The 25,727-nt window shown below is 41.7% G+C and overlaps 3 protein-coding genes across 4 annotated transcripts; 2 read left to right on the top strand and 1 right to left on the bottom strand.

Annotated features, from left to right (window-relative positions):
- Nucleotides 1-312: 312 nt before the first annotated feature.
- LOC130906420 (uncharacterized) lies at nucleotides 313-4,682 on the top strand. Of its 2 annotated transcripts, none has more exons than XM_057820754.1 (6): nucleotides 313-402; nucleotides 489-630; nucleotides 998-1,091; nucleotides 1,361-1,431; nucleotides 1,528-1,785; nucleotides 4,593-4,682. In XM_057820754.1, exons 1-6 carry the CDS (start codon nucleotides 377-379, stop codon nucleotides 4,635-4,637), a joined length of 636 nt encoding a protein of 211 aa, XP_057676737.1. In that variant the 5' UTR covers nucleotides 313-376; the 3' UTR covers nucleotides 4,638-4,682. The 2 variants fall into 2 exon arrangements, with proteins under 2 accessions (XP_057676737.1, XP_057676736.1); XM_057820753.1 differs by having other exon boundaries at nucleotides 995-1,091.
- A 487-nt stretch (nucleotides 4,683-5,169) lies between these two features.
- slc25a1a (solute carrier family 25 member 1a) lies at nucleotides 5,170-19,397 on the top strand. Its single transcript, XM_057820751.1, has 9 exons — nucleotides 5,170-5,406; nucleotides 6,169-6,276; nucleotides 6,350-6,449; nucleotides 9,788-9,926; nucleotides 10,011-10,095; nucleotides 10,159-10,263; nucleotides 14,571-14,686; nucleotides 14,747-14,820; nucleotides 18,061-19,397. Exons 1-9 carry the CDS (start codon nucleotides 5,220-5,222, stop codon nucleotides 18,173-18,175), a joined length of 1,029 nt encoding a protein of 342 aa, XP_057676734.1. The 5' UTR covers nucleotides 5,170-5,219; the 3' UTR covers nucleotides 18,176-19,397.
- On the bottom strand, nucleotides 13,579-25,705 carry nle1 (notchless homolog 1 (Drosophila)). The gene is made up of 13 exons (XM_057820750.1): nucleotides 25,542-25,705; nucleotides 25,036-25,170; nucleotides 23,878-24,098; nucleotides 23,453-23,532; nucleotides 23,288-23,364; nucleotides 23,122-23,219; nucleotides 22,538-22,730; nucleotides 22,341-22,476; nucleotides 22,170-22,216; nucleotides 21,707-21,909; nucleotides 21,483-21,642; nucleotides 19,947-20,017; nucleotides 13,579-19,870 (listed from the first exon to the last, which is right to left on the bottom strand). Exons 2-13 carry the CDS (start codon nucleotides 25,168-25,170, stop codon nucleotides 19,858-19,860), a joined length of 1,434 nt encoding a protein of 477 aa, XP_057676733.1. The 5' UTR covers nucleotides 25,542-25,705; the 3' UTR covers nucleotides 13,579-19,857.
- Nucleotides 25,706-25,727: the final 22 nt, after the last annotated feature.

Below are 25,727 nucleotides of genomic sequence, written 5' to 3'. Positions count from 1 at the left end.
CACTGTCAAGTTAAAATATATATTTCCACTGGCTTTTATAATAATCGTGTGTCAAAAACTACTTTTGATTTTTGATTTTTGTATGACAATGCGACTAATTGCATTAATATCATGTGATTAAAATGCATCATTTTACTATGCTGACAATTTGTGAATAACTTGCTATTTTCCAAAATGTATTGAAATTGGAGAAGCGAGGTGCTCACTACTGTTTACATCCAAAGCGGGAGGACACCCGAGCCTAGGCCCTCTGAGAGTCTTTACAGCAAGCTGCTTGTGAGCCATTGGGACTCATTCAATATTGAACAACTGTAGTTTCCGTTTCACACTGTCAGGTGCAGGGACAAAAACTGGCCTAAGACTTGCAGGAGAAGGCATGCAGGGATGCAGCGAGGAAGAAAGGTGGGCCACCTCGGTGCCTGCATGACGACCTTCTCGTGGGACATGTTGTCAGGGGAATAGGGGTTAATATGTGTATCCCATTTCAGCCGGACGACCTCCATCCAGGCTGACAAGAGGGGAGGTGAGGACGAGGTTGGCGGGTTTAAAAAGTACCCAGAAGCAGAAGTGGAGGAAGGACAAGAAGGAGGAGGACAGATTCATTGTGAGGCAAACATTGGAGAAACAGAGGTCAGTTTTTGCTTAGGGGGAGATTTTTTTCCCCCACCAAGATGCTTCAAGACGGTCGAGCTCTGCTATTTTATCTTTTTTCTTGGTCTGTGTTAACTCACTGGCTGCCATTGACGGCGCTAGACATCCAATTCATTTGAACTGGCAGCCCCCTCCCAGTTCAAATGGACTGGATGTCTACTATATATAATTATATTTACATAGATATTTTAATTGCCGATTTATTCAAAGAAGAATTACTTCAATTTTTGGGGTCATTAGTGAAAATTGATTTATATTGCTTTTTATTGTAATTCTAAATCAAAAATAAAAATTGACAAGGTTAAAAAAAAATCCTATCCATGTTCTTTACATTACGATGAAGCAGGTTCATGACAGCAAGAGCTCAAGAGACAACACTGTAGAAGGTGATGACAAGCAGATGGATGCCCCCCCACCGACAGAGGCAGAGCTCACACTCGGTAAAACACACAAATAGCTAACGGTATTAAACTCTTTCACTACCATTGACGGTGACAGATGTCTAATGTATTTGAACTGGAAGGGGCTTGTAGCGAATCATTCCGGTTAAAAAGAATTGTGTCCGTGTCTCGCCGTCAATGGCATTGAAGTACGACCATTCAGTCTATTGCCATAGAACGTGTGCAACTCTCATGTAAGTTGAGCAGTACAGTACTTACTTTCACAAATGTCTTCTTTGTTCCCTTCTCAATGGTGCCAATTTTTACAGGTGGCCCGTCAGAACCGTGCTGGTACTGTCTCAGATCTCTCGACCTGGAATGTTATCCCAGAGCTCCTCAGGTTGCTACACTTCTGTAAAAAGAAAAAGAAAGTCATTGTACCAGTAAATATTATTCAATACCATGTATTTGACTAAACACTCTTCTGGAGATGCAGCAAGATTCGGATTCCTCGTCTCTGCTGCTCTCTGGTGGCCAGAAGGTAAACTACCAGACAGACCCTCGACCTCACTTCGGTGTGGCATGTTCCTCCCACGCACCCTGTCGCCCTCTATGGGGCAGCGAAGGGCCCATCTGGGGGCAAAGGGGGACATCCGATGGAGACGATGAAAAGAAGGAGCGGGAGCAACAGACGCAGCAAGTGTGTCCCCACTGTCACTTGGCACTCCCCGCGGATACCCTCAGTTGGCATGAGGTTGGCGGCGCACGCACAAACGCTCTCTTTTAGCCACTTTTCTTATGCAGAAGCAATAAAACTGGATAAATGTGCAAATCAAGCGAATCAGTTAGTAAAGTGAATAATCATGTCACAGTGCCATCAAGTACAGTAACAGAGAACCAGGAGTGACTCAATTGAAGAAATACCACCAATGTCAATTTAGAATTTTCTTTTATTGACCGAGATGAGGATACCCTGAAGCACAAGAAAGCAGAACAAGTAATTCGAAGAATGATAAAATATCTGTCTATACATATGCAGTGACGTGCGGTCAGGGGAGGCAGGTGAGGCAGAGCCTCACCTGTCATCATGACAAAAAAATAATTATAGCATCAAATTTATATTAATATTTGTCCATTGCTCTTTATGTATGACTCATTTCAAACATTTTCTATAGTCAAAATCGCTGAATTTGCCCATTTCCTGTTCAAATAAAGAAATGAAACGAGAGGTGCGGCAGCAACGAGTAAAGCCTCACCTCTGATTGCGCAATCCTTAACAAACTGGGTTGATACATGGAATTGGAGCGTGCTGGTTGCCGTATATCTGCATGTCGCCATTATAATGTTTCCAGATACGTTTATTTGACCTGATTTTCCTCAGTCTGGCTAATGTCTTTAACCCTTAAAGTTTAATGTTTGTTAGCGACATATTTAGTTTTGCTGATGGGAAATAAAACCGCAGTGAAAAGGCGCAGGTTGCCGCACTGCAAGGGGGCGTACGTGAAACTGGACTTTCCGTTAAAAGTGGACGCGGTTAACACAACGCCGGAGCTAAAAGGTTTGCTTCAAACTACGGGACAGAGGATAACTCGCGCTTTTCAAACGGACTGGTACACCCGAAAAGACTGGCTATGTGGCTGTCCTTCAAAAAATCGCCTTTGCTGCTTTCCCTGCCTTTTCTTCTCAACTTGTGCCAATGTCTGGACTAACAAGAGATATTGTGACATTAAAAAACTACCACGAAGCCTCAGCAAACATGAGAGCTCAACCACTCACATTCAAAGCCTGTTTGCTTTAAAAACTTTTGGAAGCTCAAGGATCGATTTGGCTTTGACGAACAGCGGAAGCTCAACGGTAGCATCCTCAAAGCTAAGGTAAAGAAAAGAGTTTGAAAGACTTCATTAATGCTACCTGCATCCTAGCTAAACAGGAGTTAACATTTCGTGGTAACGATGAGCGTGTAGCTCTTCTAAACGTGGCATATATGTAGAACGATTACATGGTTTTGCTGAGAAAGATGAAAGGTTAGCTAGACATTTGGACACATCCACTGTGTTTTCTGGCTTGTCAAATAGAACACAGAACGATCTAATTGAAGCAATCCTCTCCATTGAGGCGGAGAGATTTTTTTTTTAAAGTAAAGGAAAATAAGGAGGACTTTTACTAAAAGGGCGTAGGTTTGCATAGGGAAGGTAGGGACATAACACTACCAACTTTTCAGCATGCTAAAATTGACCCTACCAACTTTTAAGCAACCTTACCTTTTTTGCATGATACAATGTTCAGTTATAAAGAGAATTTAGATCTTTCAATAGTTCCATATGTTGTAAGGATAGAATTGACCCTACCATTATTAAGTGAATTATTTTCCCTATGTTTATGTTTGCTAATAAAAACCAGACATTTATTCAGGAAGTTTTCAAAATGTTTCTTTAGTATTTTTTGAAAACAAAGGTTTGAATCGAACAGTGTATCATCTGAACCAATGCACGTAAAAGTTATTATCAGTAGATAAGGATTTATTTTGCATTGATCATTTTGCCTATTAATTAATTAGGTTCATATACATGAGAAATGTGGCCCTTTGCCCCCTTCATCCAGTCTGTTTGGTCTAATTAATGTCCCGTCCCCAGCAAAAAGTGTACCTACATGCAGGTTATGCTGTTATATCGTCCCTACGAATGTTGAGACCAAACCTATGCCCTTCCAAAGTAACGCCGGTTTTTGTGGTGAAGGACAGGCGCAAGACCACAAACAGTTTTCATTTCAATCTTATTTAAAAAAAAAAAAAAAGAGCTTAGACCAAGAAAAATACAATAGAATATTTAAAAACTAATTCTAATTCTTTGTTTTTCTTTTCACACTTTTTGTTTAGCAATATGTAATAAATTGATTAAAGTTTCAGAATTAAAAGTTTTAAAAACATCTGAATATTTCACTAAAGGTCAGAATTGAATTCTGTGGTTTTGTACACCAGGGTGTAGAGCAAATGCATGTTATTTTCTTACTTTTACGTATCGATAATAGGTACCGTGTGTGCGTGTTTTGTGAACAATGCTGATGAGATATGAAATAACCAGTAGCCAATTGAATAAGCTACCCTTTTTGGTTTATATATTTGGAAATCTGACACTAAAGGAGTCAGTGCCTCACCAACCATGAACCTCACTATATATTATATAGCACAAAATACATAGTTGACATTATAAGAAGATAAACTGACAGAAATGTGGAGCACGATGAATGCAACAGCATAAATCTCATTAATTTTCCCCCTACTCGTACGAGTTACATCAATACAGGCAGGCGCTGCCCCCTAGCGGCCGATGACATTCTCTTCAAGAATGATATTTTGAAATAAAGCTTAAAAATGAAATAATAATAATCATAATTATCATGATTTTGTCACTCCAGGGCCTCCAAAATTGATGGTGACAGGCGTCCAATCCAAATGATAGCTGTCAACCCTCCCTTTCCATATGGATTGGACGTCTATCAGTGTAAATAGCTGCCAATAAATTAATGTTATAATTGCAAATTACCTTTTTTTTCTCCCTACAGATAAAGTGTATCCAGTTTGACGGGCTGCGCAACCCTTGGTCGTAGAAACTGCAACAATGCATCATCAGTCGCCCCATTATTAATAAAAACCTGCCCCCCCCCCTCCATGTTTGTCCTTAATATGCTTTTTAATGTGTTTTTTGTTTACGCGGGGAGATGCTTTAATCCATGAGTTATATTAGGAACAAAAACACCCTCAAAACTATTCGAAACGTCAAGCGCCGTTGTCAGACGTCAATGAACATATCCAATTTTACTTATTTCCTCTTGCAACTAATTTGGGTTTTTAAAAAAACAAACACTTTTTTCCCCCAAAATACATGTTATCAAATTGCATAATAAAGATACTTGGACGATTACTTCATATTCTATTCCCACTTTAAAAATATTGACATCAGTCTGTCTGTTGCCGTTTGTCAAACCAGTGTCGTTATAATTCAGCATCCTCCTCCTCATTGGTCCACAGCGATGTCGCCAGATCATGTGACAAAGCCACGCCACTCAAACCAATGGCGTGGGGTGCTCTGCTGACCCACTGCCTTGCATACTGACACCCCCGCCCCCCCCCCACACATTGTCGGCTCGTCTGTCTTGTTGTTGTTGTCAGCGCAGCGGAACCTCACCACCATGCCGCTCGATGAGCACTCAATCGCGGGTATGGACGGTGACAGTAGCGGTAGACGGCGGAGAGCTTGGCTCGGCTCGACGCTTTCGCCGCATCCGGCCCTCGGGAGCTCGTGCGCGGCCAGGAGCCTGGCGGCGGCAGCGGTAGGGGGTAGAAAGATCACGCATCCCGGGAAGGCCATCCTAGCAGGTCCGCTCTTTTGCTCTCTTTTTAATGCTTCAATTCTCCGCAGATTGCATTGACTGCAGAGCTGCTTTGTGCACAAGCTGGCGTCTATTAAGGAGAACTGGGTCACAGAGGCAATCTTCTTGTGATGCTTATATAGCATAGCGTCTACAAATTCTTTTCAAATGAATGTACAATATCATATACACATAAAATAAACAGAAACATTTCTCCCTAATTTAGTATTTGATTATTTAAACAAGCGTCAATGTAGAATTTGATCTATCACACAAATGCACATTTGGAACCGCAGCATTCAGTGAGGATCTGTCCACATAATCCATGTGGTTATACTAACACATCACTATATAGGAAACATCAATATGATACAAAAACGCAATACAAACACGTGCAATCTTGCAATTCACATCTAGGGCAATTCAGAATCAATATCTAAAACATGACTAAAACAATTTAAGTTTAAATCTGCTCAGTGAACAAGCGTGTCCTGTTGTGTATATATTAGCGTTAGTTCCAGTTTCTGGGAAGAATAGGTGAAAATGGCAACACAAAGAGGCTGAAATTTGTTTTGACCCCAAAAAATTCTACTTCCACATACAGTACTAGATGCTGTGTAGCGAAGCGAATTATTCCTATACTAAATGACAAGATTGCTGAGAATAAATGTGTACAACTCCATGCAGCTACAATGAGAATTGCTTTTCGAATGAAATGGATCCTTGCCCAACCCCTGAAATATGATGGAATTTCCCCACTCTCCCGTAGGTGGGATTGCAGGCGGGATCGAGATTTGCATCACCTTCCCGACAGAGTACGTGAAGACTCAGCTACAGTTGGACGAGCGAGCCAACCCGCCGCGCTATCGGGGCATCGGTAGGTCACACCAGGACGCCAGCAACTGACTGCTTCTTGTCTGGGCTTGTTTTGACATCCACGCTTTTGACAGGTGACTGTGTTAAGCTGACCGTGCAGGATCACGGTCTTCGAGGCCTGTACCGAGGGCTCAGTTCGCTGCTCTACGGATCCATCCCTAAGTCGGCTGTCAGGTTAGATTTGTTTTTCAAGTGCCTTTGACAGGTCTTCTTTAAGAAGTCCATAGGTCCATCCATCTTCTGAACTGCTTATCCTCACAAGGGTCACGGGGTCTTTGAGAAGTAATGACTAATTTCATTTCTGACCAATTTGTGCGTATTTTCTCCTCCAAAAATGTTCTGGAAATGGACACTGAACCAGAGTGGAGCCCAGTATGATTTGTAGTTAGTTTTGACACAAAAGGATAGTGACTTGGGTTCGGTCTAGCATTATTCACAAAAAATGTTCACCCTGGCCTGGTGGTGGGTAACCCTTTATGGGCAAGTGACTGTTTTTGGTAATTAGTAGACATCCAATTCACTTAAAGAGCATATGACACGAGAAAAAAGTCTTAAATGGCATTATTATGTGAATTAGAATCATATTTTGAGACGATTCGACTATATACAACAATTTAGCAAAGCACAGCCACAGATGATGAGAAATTAGTCTTTTAATCTGCCGGTTAGCCACGCTTACCATTATAAGGCTTTAGCGTCCCCAACAGGTGGATGACGTCAGCGGTAGACTGGGCTCATTGGGTTTTACTATTCAGCCCATTGAGGGGGAATTATTCAGAACGAGGAAAACGCGACGAAGAGAGCCGCAAAATGTCATTGTTTCAGTCTCTCTACTCCAATATTTTTACAGGATATTCTTTTTATCCAAGTATTTTTCCCCAATAGCTATATAAATGGCTTGAGAAGGACCAGTCAGCCCGTCGAGGGGGAACTATTCACAACGAGGAAAACGCGACGAAGAGAGCGGCAAAATGTCATTGCTTCTGTCTCTTTACTTCAATATTTTTACAGGATATTCTTTTTATCCAAGTATTTTCCCCAATTGCTAAATAAATGGCATGGTCATGACAAATAACAGTCTTGTGCTGAATGGAATATGAAATAATAAAAATGCATTCATTCAGGACGACATGGCAAAATTACTCCATAATGGTCAAAACTGTCGACTTCACCTTTACTGTCGCACCTCCCGAAATTTTATGACACCTTAATCGGACATATGTCATTTCCCTTCCCCGGCTTCGGAGAATGTAAACAAACCAGAAGGCGTGACAGCTAGCCGACATGCTAACCCGAACCGAATGATGTTTCAAAGTCTTCGAAGCGGAAAATCACACATAACTATCCTGGATTATTTGACATGACGACCCGGTTGTCGATTGTCTTTGCGGCTCGGCAAACCGCCCGGCGGAGAGCAATTTGCAGTTCGTTCCCCGGAGGAGGGTGGCTGGAGTTGTTGTGCAGCTAACGTGCTGCTGCTAATGAACATTAGAGAGCTTTTTACATGCCTATCAATGATCAAACGTAAGTAGTCCTTCATTTAAAGGAAGTTTGTAGTGTTTACTTTGTAATCGCTGTATTCGTATTTGACATAATACAAAACAAGATGTTTACTCACTTCCTCGTAAGTCCAATGGTCCCACAGTAAATATCCACGGTGAATGGGAACCTTTTGAAACTCCAAAAAGGCGCATACGCCTCTCCCTCATACAGAATGATTTTTCTGCAGCCGTTTGGCTGGCGTGATGCGAAAAACGTATTAATCCGCAAAATCAGCTGAATCCTTCGTCCTCATACACAACAGTAAACTGTAGCGTGAAGAGGACGTCTTCTACCGTACACGTCACAGCGCCCTCCTCCTCAATGCAAGACCGAAGCCAGAAGTCACTCATTTTCATGGCGCGGGATTAAAAAAACTAAATAAAAATAGCGATCGCTTCCACATACATCCAAGCGGCCCATATCATTCAGGGGCATAAAATACCGCGTGTATTATGAAATAAACATGCTTTTTCGTGTCACAGGCACTTTAAACTAGCATTGTCCCGATCACATATTTTCGCACCCGAGTCCTGTGATTTTTAGGCTCTGTCGATACAACGACCCAAACAGATGCCTCAGCATTTTTGGGGGTGGGGGGGCATTGAAAGTCCCATGATGCAAAGATTGTTATTCTCACACGATGCTATTCAAGCGTTTGCTTCCTCTGACAGCTAAAGATTTATCTATTAGTTTTTGGTTTATTTTTGCAATGTCATTGTATACAGTGCTGCTCGAAAGTTTGTGAACCCCACAGCGATGGTCAGATTTTTTGTAAAAAAAACTAAAATAACCTTATTAAATGTTAAGTTATACCCAAATCCACAATACTGACATTCCAAATAATGGACTGAAACAAAAGAAATAGTTATATTGTCATTCTTTATTTAACAAAAGTGGTTGATTTAAGAAAAACTCAGATATCATGTGTGCAAAAGTATGTGAACCCCTTCAGTTAATAGGATATTGCGCCTCCTTTTGCAGAGATTACCTCAACCAAACGGTTTCTGTAGTGACTAATCAGCCTCTCACATCTACTTTGGGGGATTTTTGCCCATTCTTCCTTGCAGAACGCAGTCAGTTGAGAGAGGTTTGATGGGCGTCTGGCATGAACTGCTCGCTTCAGGTCCCGCCACAGCATTTCAATGGGATTTAGGTCAGGACTTTGACTGGGCCAGTCCAGAACACGAATCTTCTTCTTTTTCAGCCATTCCTTGGTTGTATTGCTGGAATGCTTTGGATCATTATCATGTTGCATGATCCACCTTCTGCCAAGCTTTAACTTCAAAACAGATGGCGTCAGGTTATGTTCTAGGATTTGACAATATTCCTCAGAATTCATGATTCCCTGGACTATGTGGAGTTGTCCAGGTCCTGAGGATGAAAAGCAAGCCCAGATCTTGACATTCCCACCTCCATGCTTCACTGTTGGGAGAAGGTTCTTTTGGTGGTATGCAGTGTTGACTTTTCGCCAGACATGGCGGTTTTGGTTGTGACCAAACAGTTCAATTTTGCACCTACATCAGTTGATAAAAACTCTTTTTAATTTAGTCTCGACAACACAACTGTTAAAAAAACAAAAAAAAAACTACTGAATTGATTGATTAGGAAATCAGGTTGAAATAATAGAAAATTCCAAAATGTTGAGGGGGTTCACAAACTTTTGAGCAGCACTGTATCTGAAATATATTGTTGCTTTGAAGCCCTGAAAATTGCAAAAATCCATCTTTAAAAAAATGTTTTTCACCCAGTTCTGACACTCTGAAAATGAAGAGATCTGGCCTGATTTCTAATCACATGATCAGATCACGGACATCACAAATTTAAACTGAGGACTGGTTGAGAACGGCACAAAAATTAATATTCATTCGCCATCTCCCAGTCACAATGAATTGGACATCTGAATCAATGAGTGCCCTATAAATATGATTTTAGCATTAAAGAAGTTGGAAGACTCACTTATCTCCCTTCAGATTCGGCACCTTCGAAATTCTCAGCAACCCCATGCGTGACGCCACGGGTCGGCTGGATAACACACGCAGCCTTTTGTGTGGCTTGGGGGCCGGCATCACAGAGGCCATCGTCATAGTATGCCCCATGGAGACACTCAAGGTGGGTGAAACGTAGCAGGAATTGGAAACGGACACATATTTGTGACGGGACTCCCATGTGACTTTCGCGCTGTCCCCCCTAAAGGTGAAGTTGATCCACGACCAATGCTCGATGAGGCCCCGGTACCGTGGCTTCTTCCACGGTGTCAGCGAGATCATCAGGGAGCAAGGTAGGACTTCTAAGCCGAGCTTGGATGACAACTGTTAGCTTCATCCGCTTTTACCTGCCCTAGGTGTCAGGGGGACCTATCAAGGCCTGACGGCCACCGTGCTCAAGCAGGGAACCAATCAGGCTATCCGGTTTTATGTGATGAACGCGCTACGCAATTGGTACAAAGGTAAGTACCCAGCCCAAGCAAGTAGCCTGTGAGGTCACAAACGCACAATGTGTCTGGTTCTTTTCTGGCAGATACAGTAGCTGTATAACAGCTAAGCAAGCTAGGGTGACCATCAGTTGGAAACTAAACTTGAGTACATATTGCGCAGCATCGACGCCATACCGGCGGTGCAACACTAAATATTTCTGAGTAACTCTGTCTCCCCACTTTCTGATTCCTTCAGACTGGAGGACCACATTTCATATGCAAAAAAACCAAGGGCGTAGGTTTGGTCTCAATGTTGGTAGGGACGATATAACAGCACAACCTGCATGTACACTTTTTGCTGGGGACGGGACATTAATAAGATCAAACAGACTGGATGAACGGCAGTCAGGGCTACATTTCTCACCAATAAGGACCTAATTAATTGATAGGCTAAATGAATATTGCAAAATAAATCTGTATTGACTAATATTAACTTTCACACTGCAAGTTTACAGTATAACATCTTAATCTGATCATTTTTCTTAACTCTAGTCGAAGAATATGTTTTAGAGGCTAGTTAACAGATTAAGGTGTCAGAATCTTCCCCTTACTTTTAGTAAATAATTCCATTTGTCCTTATTAAGCCCAAAAATCTTAGTCGGTCATTTTTCACCTAAATCAAGAAAAAAATGCTTTCAAATAATGTTTTGAAAACTTTTTTTTTTTTAAGATTAAATATAGAAGCTCTTTGCTTAAAATAAGTCTGTTAAGCTTATTTTCAGCTAGCTATTTCTCTAATTTCAAGAAATTGAGTAAAATTTACTTGGAACACTGGCAGATAATTTCAATTATTAATAGTAGATTTATACTGAAAACAAGGGAACCCCCCCCCCGTTTTAGGGAGATGGGTTTTTGCAGTGCATATGTATAGACCCCAATCACCAACGTCACACAATCACGTGATCGCTGTATTGTGCCGCTGTATTGTCCGTCATTGTGTGTCGTATAGACCCTACCCACCGACGTCACAAAATCACGTGCTCGCTGTATGGTTCCGCCCACTTGTCCGTCATTTTGTGTCTGTATTATCAATGGTCTCAATTGATCGAGCAACTTATAATGCATTTCATGGAAGACCCGGTGCTTTCGGATGCCGTAAACTCCCTTGATGCGTTGCATAAAAGGCGTTATGTGGAAAAGCTTCAGTTTATCCATTCGCCAGATCCATATTTGATGCCTAAATCGATGTTTTTCAACCCGCTGTCTCCGCCGTATTTGCCTGACATCTGCTAGCTACCCTGAACTGTACAACTATCTTGTCCACACAAAATCAGCCTATTCTCACGAAAGTTTGAAAAACTTTAAGAGCTTGGAGGCTTATAAATACTTCGTTGCTTGTTGGGTGAAACAGGTCCTCGTCCACGAAAATTCGGCAGGAATCTATCTTGTGCTTGGAAAGGTGAGTTAAGAAATGTTCAATTCAAAATCTTTTGTTATTGCTAACATCCACTGTCAAGTCTAATGTATTTCATGTCGTTTGTCAATGGAGTTAGGGCTTTTAATGTTTATATGGTTTAGCGATAGCATTCTCACTACATACATACGTGTATGTTGTCGGCGATTAGCCTTGCAATGATCTTAATTGTGGTTGTCAGCCCAAAACCCTCTAAATATATATTAAATGCATTTTACCAGATATAAAATGACTACTACATAATCTGTGGTAATCGTTTGGAGCCCGGTTTTCTCGTCAAATTGCAGCAGCCCATCTCGCTCTCTTCTCTCCGGGTCTCTCGGATTCCGGTAGAACTTCAGGTCTCTCCGTCTTCTCTGTCTATCTTCTCTGTTATTGCAACCGACCGCCACACACGCCTTCACCATTTTGATTATTAATGTTAACGAGCAGAAAAACACGTCGTAAATAGGAGGAATGTACGTAGCCGTAACAGGGAAACATGATGTGTTGACGGACAATTGGGCGGCACCAGTCAGGAGGAAGGAGTTGTGACGTCACGTGGGTAGGGTCTATTGTCAATGATCGTAGTTTGTAAAGGTGGATTCACTCGCAAATTATGGAAGCCCCGGTGCTTTCAGACGCTGTAAACTCATTGGATGAGTTGCATAAAAGCCATTATTGGGAAAAGCTTCGGTCGATCCAGTCGCCAGATCCATATTTGATGCCCAAACCGATGTTTCCTCCTGTCCGGTCCCGTCCAGTGCGTCAGAGTTCATCCTGAGACCACAAAATTTCCAATCATACTCCAGTTTATGTCACGAATGAGGAGTCGGGCACCCAAAATCGGCACCGGCCCGAATAGAAACCGACATTTGGTCAGCTGAGCGTCACCGTTGTCACGATTGTGAAATGAAATTTGATCAACAACGGGCTGGTGTGTGCCGAAAAATAGCTGCCCCGTGTGAAATGTTCCCCCTGCCGGGAGCGCTTATTTATAACGCTTTATTGATGTGAAAACATCAAATGTTTTCATGGACGCATTACAGTAATGGATTTACGACTGTAACATCAGTTTTAAATAATAACACAAAATATTAGTACTGTATTTTAGTAACATCGTGGACTGGGCCACATAACCATCTTTGAACAGAAATGTATTAGTCTACAGGTTTTCAAGACCATATCCCAATGGCAATCACACAGGTATGACATTTATTAGTTCAAGCAGAGTAAAATAATACATATTCACGGTACAAGAAAGTCGTTTCCGTGTGGGCGCTCCCGTCAGGGGGGATATATTTCACGCAGGGCGGCTATTTTTCGGCACAAAACCTGTTGTTGCGCTCACCTTCTTGCTGCGCGACCGTGGCAACGAGCTTCGTAGTCTCCGTCTGCTGATGTCCGCGATCGTGTTGGCATCATATTGATGTTTTCGCCGCTGTCTAACGGCTGTCGACACAAACGCATCATGGACCGAGATAACAAACCGTGCTGCTTTCGAGATTTGCCCTTTTAACAATGGGCACACAGTAACCACTAAAATGACCGTTTATCTTCTCTGTTACTGCAACCAACCGCCACACATGCCTTCACCATTTTGATTACTCAATGTTAACGATTGTCAGGAAGGTTTTTGGGTTCGTTTACTATGCGGTGATTCCTTAGACAAGCAGAAAAACACGCAGTAACAGGAGGAATGTACGTTGCGGTAATATGTAAACACGATGAGCTGACTGACAATATGGCGGCACCCGTCAGGGGGCGGAGTTGTGACGTCACGTGATTGGGGTCTATAGGTTAAGGTGATACACCATTCGATTCAAACCTTTGTTTTCAAAAACTAGTAAAATCATTTTTAAAAATTATTTTAACTTTTATTAGCAAATTTAAATTACAATATTTGAACACAAATTTGTGTATTAACATACAAATAAATACAAAATTGTTAATCATCTCCTAACTATCCAGGAATGCAAAAAAAATCAACATTTGTCCTAATACAGTGGTAAATTGTCTAACAAAAATATAAAAATGGAGCCTTCCTTCAGGAAAAACACTACTGCTTTTGTCCACAAGCATAGCCAAACTCAACAAAAAAATGAAGGCTCCTTGGCTGGTGTAAGACCACATAAGCAAAATAAAAATAACTGAGATTGAAGGGTGTTAACCTTGGTTCACTACATTACATACAGCTGAGCAGAGTTCACTATATTTCTCCGTTGAATTAACGTTAACATAATAGTATACACATACAGGAGGACACTTCTGTTAAAGCAGTTTCCCACTAAGGCTTTCACATTACTTACAGTGGCTTCTGGCCGAAAAGAAAACTTCTAATATCCCTCCTCTTCGAAGTGGGCGGAGGAGACGGCATGTCGACATGTAACGTAATTCTGGATTGTGACAGTGTGTGTGTGGGGGGGTCAAGTCAGCTCAGCAGCCAAGCAAACGTGCGTTTGAGGAAAAAAAACAGACTGGCTCATTCAGCAAATGAAAAAGGGGTAAATGTAAGTCTGAAAATAATGAAAATAAGACACTTAATAATGGCAGGGTGAATTCTATCGTTACAATATCTAAATGACTTATATAACTGAACAAGTTACATAATGCGAATAAGGTTGCTTGAAAGTTGGTGGGGACAATTTGAACATCCTGAAAAGTTGGTAATGTTTTGTCCCTATCGTCCCTATGCAAACCTACGCCCTTGAAAAAAACTCCCAAAACAAGCAGGTGGTAGATCAGAGCAGATGGACAGTAAATATTTTAATTTTCTAGAAGACAATTTGACAATAGAAATCAATGAAGAGTTGTAGCCCACATAGGGCTGAAGGATATTGCAGTCATGTACATATCTGAATAAACATTTTGGTTTTTGCCCTCAAAGGGGATGATCCTAGAAAGGAAATGCACCCAATTGTCACAGCTATGTTTGGAGCCACGGCTGGAGCCGCTAGCGTTTTTGGCAACACACCACTAGATGTGGTCAAGACCAGGATGCAGGTTAGTTCCGACATCTCTTGTTTAACATTTAAAAGGTGTTTACAGAACACACTTTTAAAGGGTCTAGATGCACATCGCTACAAAAATACTGTAGACTGCGCCTTCCAGATCCTCAAGCAGGAAGGACCGCAAGCGTGAGTTGCCGTTTCGCCATCCTTTTTACCACAGGTGTGGGGAAAACCAGTCCTCAAGGGCCGTAGTGGGTCCTGTTCTTTGTTCCAACTGATCCACCACAGACAGTTTACCTAGGGATGTCCCGATCGCATTTTTTTTTTGCACCAGTCCCAGTCAACTGATTTGGAGAATCTGCCAATAGTCTCAATCTTATACCGAAAAGTTTTTTTTTTTTTTTGGACAAAAGTTCCAAACATGTTACTGTCCCACCGTGCTGCCTTTATAATGTGAATTATTTTCAAAAAAAGAATAACATAGAAAAATGCTTGTCTTTATGAAGTGCTTCATTGAGTGAGTCTACTCAAATCTACTCAAGCTTTGACACTCACGCTGCTGAGAACAGCTCACTGAGTTTAACGATGATTGACGCATGTGCCTTTGATTGTAGATTGTTTCTCTGGAAAGATCAAAGCTACAAACCTGTCAATCGTCGTTAACTAAGTACCAAACGCAAACAGAGTTTGGCCGCATTGCTTAGCAGGAAGAAGGGTGAGAGGGTGTGGCGCTGTACGAACATTACGGGTGTAAAGCCTGAGTTATACTTCCGCGTCAGACCTACGCCGTCAAGGAAGAATCGAGTTACGACCCTACGCCGTAGCCTGACGCGCACCTCTTGATTTTTGTAACCTTCGCGTCGCGTAGACGCGTATGACGTAGCGAAAACGGACTGTGATTGGTCCGCTCAGACTGTTGTTTCCGGTTTACCGCGAAAACACCGCCATTGTACAATAGAATCAAACATTGTTTTCTACACGCAAAAATGGACCAAGCTGACGGGAGTATCATCGAAGAGCAAGTCTCGTCAAGAAATTATTATTGTTATTGCCAAATGGCAAGGTCGGCGATCGAAAAAATAAATAAATGGAAGAACCACCGAGACGTGGGTGGTCGGAATCAAGTGGCCACACGAAGCGGTGTCCCAGTCGGCCAAAAACTGCCAACTTTTTATCACTTTATGTCGTATTTTTGGTTGGTGCACTTCATCATTTACTGTGTACATATGTTTCAAGTATATGAAGAATAAAGCACAGATTTGGTGTCAAAAGAGTTGTTTTGATCTTTAATTTTCAATAACAGACAGTTCACACACACAATACATCATCACTGATTGAGAGTGCCTCGGTGCTTTTTATGATAACCTTAAAATCAAGCCTCCCAACGCAGTTTGGGAAGTTCCCTAGACGCCAGAAATCTACTATGGCTTCCCACTGGCTGGTTGTAGGACACGGCAAACAAATCAGGCTGGAGGGCTTTGCAGACTTTGAACGCAGTGCTCGACGCCAGTTTGAAGCTAGCCGCCACAGCTAGCTCTCTCCACCCGAGTCTAAAACTCTCTGTGCGGCATCAAAAGTCGGCCAGACCGCCTCGAAACAGTCTTCTGCGTCGCCTGCCCGTCAACATTTGTATGTTCCATATTTATTCAGTGTTGATGAGCAGAATATTTACTTTCAAGAGTTCCATCTTGCATTGTTTATTTTTCTCCGACTAGCGGAAGTAAACAAGCATGCCCCAAAACCGTACAAACATAACGCCACGTCCCTCTAGTGGCTTGGCGGTGAATTACAGAGCAACGCGTTCCCTCACCGCAGAACTATCGAATGTCGAATGACGCCGTAGTCGCTACGCCGTCACCGCAACGCGGGAGTATAACTCAGGCTTAATGGTACATGTATTTGTATTGAACAGTTTCGGTACGGGGTGCTCAGTTCGGAACTGAGGCATACCGAACGAGTTTCTGACGCAATGTAATGTAACCCTTACTTTTCGAGGCTGTGAGTCGATCGGGTTACAGTTTCTTTGTGTAGATTATATTTAGTCAGTCTTCTCTACTATGATGAGGACCAACACGGTAGGACAGTATATAACCACAAACGTCAACGGCGCGAAAACGCAGTGAAATGCGGGCGTTAAAGTCAATCAGCCAATGCACACCAGTTGCAGTGCAAACGCGTGTTAGGCGCGTCCCAGAAGCGGCTCAACGCGACGCACCTGAAAAGAACGGCCGAGTTTATTATTTGACGCGAGACGCGACCCTCCTGCGTCATTACTACTACCGGTAGCTACGATCGAGCAGACTGGAAGTCACGTAAAAATACTGTGGATCGGGTCGATTTTCAAACTAATATGCAATCATAACCCACTTTTTGAGTCCATCAGATCTCTTGAGTGGTAGAGCGGGGCACAGTTGACTTGTCTTTGTTGATTTACTGATGTCTTCTCTGCTATAATAATAACCAACATGGCCCTGTGTTCAATAAAAAACCCTCCTACCACAACAAAACAAGTAGGAACTAATATTCACATATGAACCAAAGTTATACAACATAAAATATACAATATAAATGAATACTACATCACATTTGTAAAATATAAACACATAATAAATAATAGCCCATTTAAATAAAATAAATTGAAATGAGCTAAAACACCTGTAATAATAATACACAGATCCTGCTTACACAATTACATTTATTAATTTCTGTGTGGCGCTTTAACTTGAGAAAATCCACCAATAAAGCTTTTGAAAACCGCTCTTGAGAAAAAAAAAAAAAAAAGATTGAGACATTTCATTTGTAAAATACATGTTAAAATCTGTCATTGGGATTGCTTTTCTCTTTAACACAGGACTTTTTTTCTTCTTTCTTTCAAAAAGAAAGCTGACCAATATGCGGGGTCTGAAAGGCAAATTTTTGTTGGATTATTATCTTTAAATACCCGCTACTTTTTGAGCAGAATTCTAGCTTTGTATAGGCTAATGTTCCTATTGTTGAAAGCACAAAAGTGTGTAATAAACAACTAGCACATTTATATTTTGCATTTTGTTTTCTTACTGTACCGAAAATGAACCGAACCGTGACCTCAAAACCGAGGTATGTACCGAACACAAATATTTTTTAAATTAAAAACTCGATCCTTTTCACTCGATTCCGATCCTCCGAAAAATGGCGCGATCGTTCGATTTTCGACCACGCGATCGGATCGGGACATCCCTAAGTCTAAATGAGGTTTCTGCTGAAACAAGAAGCACCTCAACTGATTCCGCTTGCAAGACAAAAAATTGGTGGAATGGTTTCCTCCTGATGAGTTGGAATTGAAACCTGCAGGCACTGTGGCCCTTTGTGGAATCTTTTGCCCACCCCTGTTTTATAAACTACAAGCGAAGTGGTGGCTAATTTCTTCCTCACACCATGTCTCAAAAGGTTCTATAAGGGAACAGTTCCCAGGCTGGGACGCGTGTGCTTGGACGTGGCCATCGTTTTTGTCATCTACGAGGAGGTGGTTAAGCTGCTTAACAATGTTTGGAAGACCCAGTAGGACAACTTCAGGATTCCTAAAGAGACTGGCAAAAGTTCTTCGGAAACAACCGAACCAGACACTTGGTCATGAGTCATGACGCTTTAGGAGCATTTTCCAGCACTACAACAAAATAACTGAGGACAGATTGTGAAGAGTGACAAAGGGAGGGGGGGCAGACAATCACTAACGGCAACTCTCCAAGAGCAGAGTCACTAAACACCTTGTGGTTGTTTGCTGGATTTAAAAAAAAAAAAAATTGCCAGACAGCACGATTCATACAGGCAATCATTAACACATTGGTTGTTATTGACAGTGATAGACGTCCAATATGTTTGAATGCCCATTGATGGCAGTAAATGAATGGACTTGGCCCATTTTTACCTAATCATACGTAGTGTTGGGTTGGAGGGGGTGATTTGTTTGTACTGAAAGCACCTTTGGGTTTAGGACAGACAGGAAAAAAATGGTTGCACATTTACACATGCACAGTCTAGACACCTTGCTTGATGCTAACAGGTCTAATTTCACATTTTATCCTTTTTCATCACCATGAGTTTTATGTTGCTTTCCAGAGGTGAATTGTTAGTAGCTAAATGCTAAGTCAAGCTGTCTCACTTGATGCTAACAGATCTGTTGTTCTGATTAAGGCAAAAAACAGCTTATCCAAGACTTTAATATTTTACACTTGTCACTTTTCATTGTTAATTCAAACTTATTTTTGGGGGAGGAGTGTGGGGTTGTACAATTGTGGGTTAGCCATACGCCAAGTCCAAATGTCCCATTAATTGTCTCGCTAGATTTATACCGTGCAATAGCATATATAGCTTTTCACTCGGTCACTAGTGATGTATGCTGCTGCTTTAGGGGCAATGTTAGCCACATGCTAATTACATCGGTTTTAATACTAACATTGTTAGTAACAGGCTCTTTGTTGTGCTGTTCCAAGACAGTTAACTCTTTCAGTGCCATTGACGATGACATTAAATCGTGGCTTTTTTCATCGTGCGAAATGAAATGAGTTTGTCACAAGTAGATGTCTCATCTATTTGAACTGGGAGGGCTGGCAGCGAACTAACCCTCCAAATTCAAATGGATTGGACGTCTATGGCCGGCAATGGCAGCCAATAGGTGAAGAGGCTTATTCCAGAAGTTACCGAGTATTTAAAACCACTCTGCCTTGCACAGCTGAAGCCTTCAGAGTCCCCGCATTTTTTTTTTTTTTTTTTTGCGAGACAACAAACATAGGCCCTAATTTGTATCTTGTTTCCATTGTTGTGCGTGCGTGCGTGTGTGTTAGAGTATGTGTGTGTGCCTAATCTCGGTGATTGTTTTGACTGTTATAATAATAATTTAAAAAAGACATAAAGGTGGGAGTGAGGTTTTCATAGTGTAATAAACATTGCTGGTGCCAAGCAATCTGTGGCGTACATGTTTATTTGAGGGAATTATTGGCCGCTGAGTCTTTGAGGATGGTGATTAAAGGCAGAGTGCGTTTGTGTGAGGGATCGACAAGCATTCCCACCAGCTGCCCACACACACACACACCACCTGACGCAAAGTCTTCATATTCTGACCTCGTTCATGTCAATAAATGTCCATGATGAGACTTGAAAGCAACTTTAAACCCAAACTGAAAAGCACCTTTTCGTCAGCTCTCAGAGGTCTCAGTGGGAAGGGAATGGAAGTTGTGGCGATTAGAACTATCTTCTCCATCTGTAAAGACACCCAAAAAGTCCAAATGGTTGATTTGAAAAGATGGGAAAAAAGGTCTGCCGGTATTTTGACATACATTCTGAGGCACTTGTCTTTTCCGCCGCTGGCTACTCGTTGTCCATCAGGACTCCAGTCCACAGCAAACACCTGCACAAGAGCAAATGGTCAGCTTTCGCACAGAAACAACCCTTAATACAGAAAGTGACCATTTTTGGAAATTTAAAAAAAAAAATAATAAAAAAAATATTTTATTAACTTAAAAAAATATATATTATTGAAAAAATATAAGAATAAATAATAATGATTGATAAATTGAAAAATATTATAATTGAGACCTGGCGCCCACATATTCTGACATCACAAATTGGGTCATTTATGCAAAAATCTTAACATTTCATATGCAAGTGTGGCTTACATGACTGAAAATGTCCGGATATGTTAACCCCTGGTCTCTAATAAAATATTATTTTAAAAATGACAAACATTTGTTTGAATACATAAAGAATATAACAAAAAAGACGATTTTTTTCTATTATCACTTAGTTTTTCTTTCTTAAACATATTTATTATAATCTTATGAATAAAAAATTTATATACAGTGGTACCTCTACATACGAAGTTAATCCGTTCCAGGAGCTTGTTTGTAAGTCGAAATGGTCGTATGTCGAGCAGGATTTTCCCATAGGAATACATTATAATTCCATTAATTCGTTCCACAGCCCAAAAACCTGCACTAAATCCTTAAAAAATACTGCTGGTACTATTACAAATGGCAATTACATATAGCAAAACAAAAAAATAATAACTAAAAATCGGATTAATAATATAATAATAATAATAATAATTCCTGTAATAGTGTAACGAAACGGGTTCTAATAAGGCGGACGTTTTTTTCTGTACCTGAAGGCACCGCGGCGCTGACGTGACAAAGAGGGAGGGGAGCGGGTGAAAGTTTACTTTCGCTTTCAATGCTTTCTTGAGAACATCGTCAATTGCGGCAGACAGCAGGCGTTTTGTGTTGAATAAGTTGTGAAAGAAATGATGAAAACGTGGCGAAGCTGGCGATTTCTCTGGAGATGTTACCACAATAAGAATTGTCAGCTTAACTTATAAAGACTGGCGAACGATGGTCGGAGGAGGAAAGTGGAGATGTATTGTTGAGCCATTTCACGGATGCCCACCCTACGCTCATATTTTTCGGTCATTTGCATCTTCATTTAGAAGGTAAGCTTCAACTTTTTCCTTGTTTCACCACCTGTACCAACCTTTTCTGAAACGTGTTGATTTGTCACACAAGAAAATCCGCCGTGCATTCGTTTGCGGTGCTGCCATTGTCGTCGTATTTCGAGCATGTCGTCGGATGTAGAAGCAAATGGCGAGTCAAATTTTACGTCGGATGTCGAAAAGTTCGTGTGTCGAAGCGATCGTATGTAGAGGTACCACTGTATATATAAAAATGGACATTCATTCGCCGCCTCAGAGTCAAAATGGATTGGACACCTACCGCCGTCAATGGTAGCCAGTGATTTTAACCAATACCAGTGATTTTAACCAGTACCCCAATACCTGTATGGAACGAGAAAGCCTATTTTGCACAGGAGTATTCCCTTACCTCATCTGCGTGGCCAGGAAGATCCATCTTGAGCTTCCCAGTCTTGACGTCCCACACTTTGAGCGTGCTGTCGCTGCTGCCGCTCACCAATAGCCTACTGTCTGCCGACCACGCCACCTGATACACCGACCCCACGTGACCTCTGAGGGACATCAAGTACCTGAGGTGGAAGAGGTTATCTTATCAGATGGTTCCATAAAACTGATCACTGTGATATAACTCACTTTCCGGTTCGACCATCCCAGATTTTGACAGATTTATCAAAAGAGGCTGAGGCCAGGAGCCGGGTGTCTGGTGAGAAGAGCACCTCATTGACGAGGGCGCTGTGTCCCGTCATGCGGGCGAGAGGCTTCTTATCCTCAGCGGGATTCCACAGGAACAAGGTGAAGTCATCAGAGCCTGACACCAAGCGCTCCGGGTTGGAACCCTACGGAATGGAAAGCCCGAGTCACCAAATAGTGATTTACGTCATCACGCATGTGACTGAATGGACCACTCAAAACAGATGGTGCGTGCGATTTGATGCGAAGCAAGAAATAATGTCGCGTGTGCGGCAACATTTGCACAGCCTATGCAGAGGTGCTGTGACAACCAATGCATAGATCATATCATACAATGCGACAGTTGTCGCATACGCTACAAAGTCACTGGCCTAGGCCTTTACAATTAGAATAAGAACATACGTACCCGAACATTATTGTATCTCTGCAAGGCTTTGCCCTTCAGTTCCTCCACTAGGATGAGACATTCTGTTAGAATTAAAACTGTTTTCCTACCTTTGATGAGTATCCCCGACCATTAAATCACATTAAAGTAACTCGCAAGTAATTGTCTTTTTTTTTTTTTATTCTTTCTTACGTGATCCTGTGAGGTCCTGCGGATTGACAGTTGCGTCGGCGGGTTCGAAGGCTCCGGTTCTCAGCACATAGTCAGTGTTGAGAGCCAACGTGTTGACCCAGTGGGCGTGGCCCTGCAGCGTCCTGCACTGGACACCCTGAAAGACGAAAAATCGCAATGATTCCCGCTAGTTTTTAGCCTTTAGCGGCGAGACTCACATCCTTTGCCCGCCACACTTTGACTGTCCGGTCCTGTGACGACGTGTACAAGAGCCCGTCGCCGCCCCACTTGACGCAGGTGACTGACTGTGTGTGCCCCGTTAGAATTTTGTCACAGCGGCCCAGCACCACGTCCCAGATGCGAACTGAGCCATCTTTGGAGCTGCTCGCGAGGTAGCGACACTCTGCATTGCTGTTCAAAAGAAGGCACGGCTATACATACAATCAAATGAATTAAGACGCCTTAAAGAAAGCCAAGAGGTTCAAGTCAAGATAGATTTGACGTCGAGTGCAGTCAATAACGCTGAAATATGAGCATTCACACTTCAAAGCCAATCCTCCCAGTTCAAAAGAATTGGATGTCTATCCATGTCAATGGTAGGGAATGATTTAATAGTAAATATGGCCCTATTTATCCCGTGAAATAATCTATTAAATTGATTGCTAGATTTTCTTTTTGGCAAAAAACAGCAACAAAAAACTCAAATTATTTTTTTAAATCATCCAAAATTAAAAGTTTAATTCATTCATAAACTCAATTTACCACCTAGAGCTACATTAGGCATTCAGGTCCGCACACTTACAGGTGAAGAGGTTCCCAGCAAAGCCAAGTGATCCACTTTGTGTGTCCAATCAGAGTCTTCCCGATTTGTGTCCCTGTCACTGGATTCCACAGAAAAATCTACAAAAATATTTTTGTTTAAAATATTCCTATTGGAATGTGTGAAGGGGTGTGCGCTTGTGAATCACCTGACTGTTTTTGCACCCCGACGCAAGCTTCTTGCCATCAGGCGACCAGGCGATACTTAAAACCCAATGTGAGTGTCCTATTCCCCACAAAAGAAAATCCAGCACAAGTTAGTAACAATAGAAGGTCAAATATTGGCAGAACGTTGCATAAAGTGCTAAACATACCTTTGGCAGTGTGATGTGGTGTCTCGGTCATCAAGTCCCAAAAGCGCACTGTGGTGTCACCGGAACCACTGGCCAAATATCTAAACACACACAAAACAATTATTTTAACCCCGTTTTATTTGTTATGGTTTAGTGACTTCAAAAGTTTCCACATTCTGTGATAGAATAGAGCTTCACAAAGCATGCTACATAAAATGCCCTTTTCCCATATGATAACGTGTAAAATGACAAGAAATGGGAGTAAAATATGAGTTTAGCAATCAAAGTTTCCAAAAGAACAGAAATAAACATTTAATAAAGGAAGAAATGCTTTATGTTCTGTGCAAACAGAATAATCACAGAACGGAGTTCCAAAGTTCATTTGATTCATTTTATTTACTGTACTCGCAAGTCAGTGTAAAATGATGCTTTTTTATATCGCTTACTTTCCAGTAGGACTAAAAGCAGTTGAGATGACAGCTTCGGTGTGTCCCAGCAACGTGCTGGTGCAGCGGGTGACGGCTCTCACCCGGAACACGGCCTGGGGCTGGTAGACTACAGGCATAACCTTTTCCGTCTCCCATGCTAGCTCCTTGGCACACGCCCCCAGACTGGACACTATTTCAGTTTCGCCACCAGCGAAGAACGCCATTGGCACCACCTCCTCCTGTAAGCGAAAAACAAGTCATTATAAATTACCGGTGCATGATAATTATTGGTCCGATAATAGGAATTATGACGTCATCCTGATAATTCCAATAACATTTATAATAGGACCGATAATATGTACTGTTCTGGCTTACAGTTTACACACGTGTATGGGAAATCAGTTGACCATTTGCGGGGCATTGCTCCCACCTGCTGGTCAGAATAATTCACTGCATTTATTTTTTGTTACAGTAGTTTGGTTCAATCACTTACACATTGCGGTGTCTAGCGGTAGCATTGACAGTAGTGAATGCTTTCTGTTACGTTTCCGCCTCGGAAATATATGTAAGTATTTTATGTTTACTATAAAATATGGATGTGCAATATAGTTTTACTTCTGTGGTGAAGGGTCATATGTACAGAACTTCATAAGTTGTGTTATAGAAGCCAGCCAATGCTTTAGTAGCTCAAGCTAGTGTGCAATGCTATACATATAATAGTTGTGTATATATAAGTGTATTTTGCAGTTTGTTGTATATTGAGTATTGAATATGTGTATTTTTCTGTTGTACTTTCACAATATTAAGACGAGCGTCTTCCCATAAAAGCAAGAAAAGACCAAGACTTGTGGTTTATGGAAGTGCATTCATTCTTAGCTGGCTGTCGGGCAGTGCAGAAGTGAAACGCACCGTTTTGTTCATGTCATTATAAAAAATCTGGTGAGATCAAAGCCAAATCTATGTTGAATCCACCACTAGTTGTTGTTGTTGTTGTTGTTTTTTAAACCTCCAGGTGTCCATAAACTCAGGAAATTATATATTTATTATCGGATATCGGTATCGGCTTTGAGGAGCAGGAAGTTATCGATATCGGTTTCAAAAATGGATATCGTGCACCCCTATTATGAATTAAGTCTATCTATTCGTGTGTGCAGTGCAACTTGGTTTCAGATGTACCTTCTGAAGCAATGCATTGCAGACAAGTTGCAGTTTCTCCGGAGTGATGTCCACTGGAACATCGAAAGAGGAGCCCAGAAACTCCCCCTTCTCATCCTGGAACTGGATCAGCAGTCGCTCCACTTCCTCACCCATCTTCAGACACATAGGGAAAAACATTGAGAAAAGGATTTCGTTCTCATTTTTAGTTTCTTAGCTGAAATTCCAATCGCTTTAGGGGTGAAACGATAGTCCCACGGGAGGTAGGAAAACATCACTAATTTGTCAACACTGACTGTGTTTTAGTAAAGTAGTGAATCGCAAACAAATAAAACCCCAATGCCTGTCAAAACATCATGTTCGAGCCTCAAAGTCTATTTTACATAACATTTGTAGAAGACATAGCTCGGGGTGCTAGTGGGCGCTAGCCTGTCACGCTAGCTCGACCAGCTAGCCGTGAGCACCCAGAATGTTACTTTTCGGCTACAAAGGCAACAAAATGGACTCTACGGCGAGACAAAACTTACATTGCTCACACCGCGCCGGGACTTTATTTAAGGTCACTTCAGTATCGAAAACTGCTTTTAAAAAATCACATTTAAACGAGGAAGAAAGTGTTAAAAGTCCACACGTGTGTACAGCAACCAAGATCTTAAACGGTAATAGGTTCCGTGTAGTGTCCATGCCTTGCGACGCATGGGATCATGGGAAAG

This window comes from Corythoichthys intestinalis, chromosome 18 (assembly GCF_030265065.1).
Source record: "Corythoichthys intestinalis isolate RoL2023-P3 chromosome 18, ASM3026506v1, whole genome shotgun sequence".
Taxonomy (NCBI): domain Eukaryota; kingdom Metazoa; phylum Chordata; class Actinopteri; order Syngnathiformes; family Syngnathidae; genus Corythoichthys; species Corythoichthys intestinalis.
Note: the sequence above shows the minus strand (reverse complement) of the source record. Positions and strands in the feature narration are given on the sequence as shown.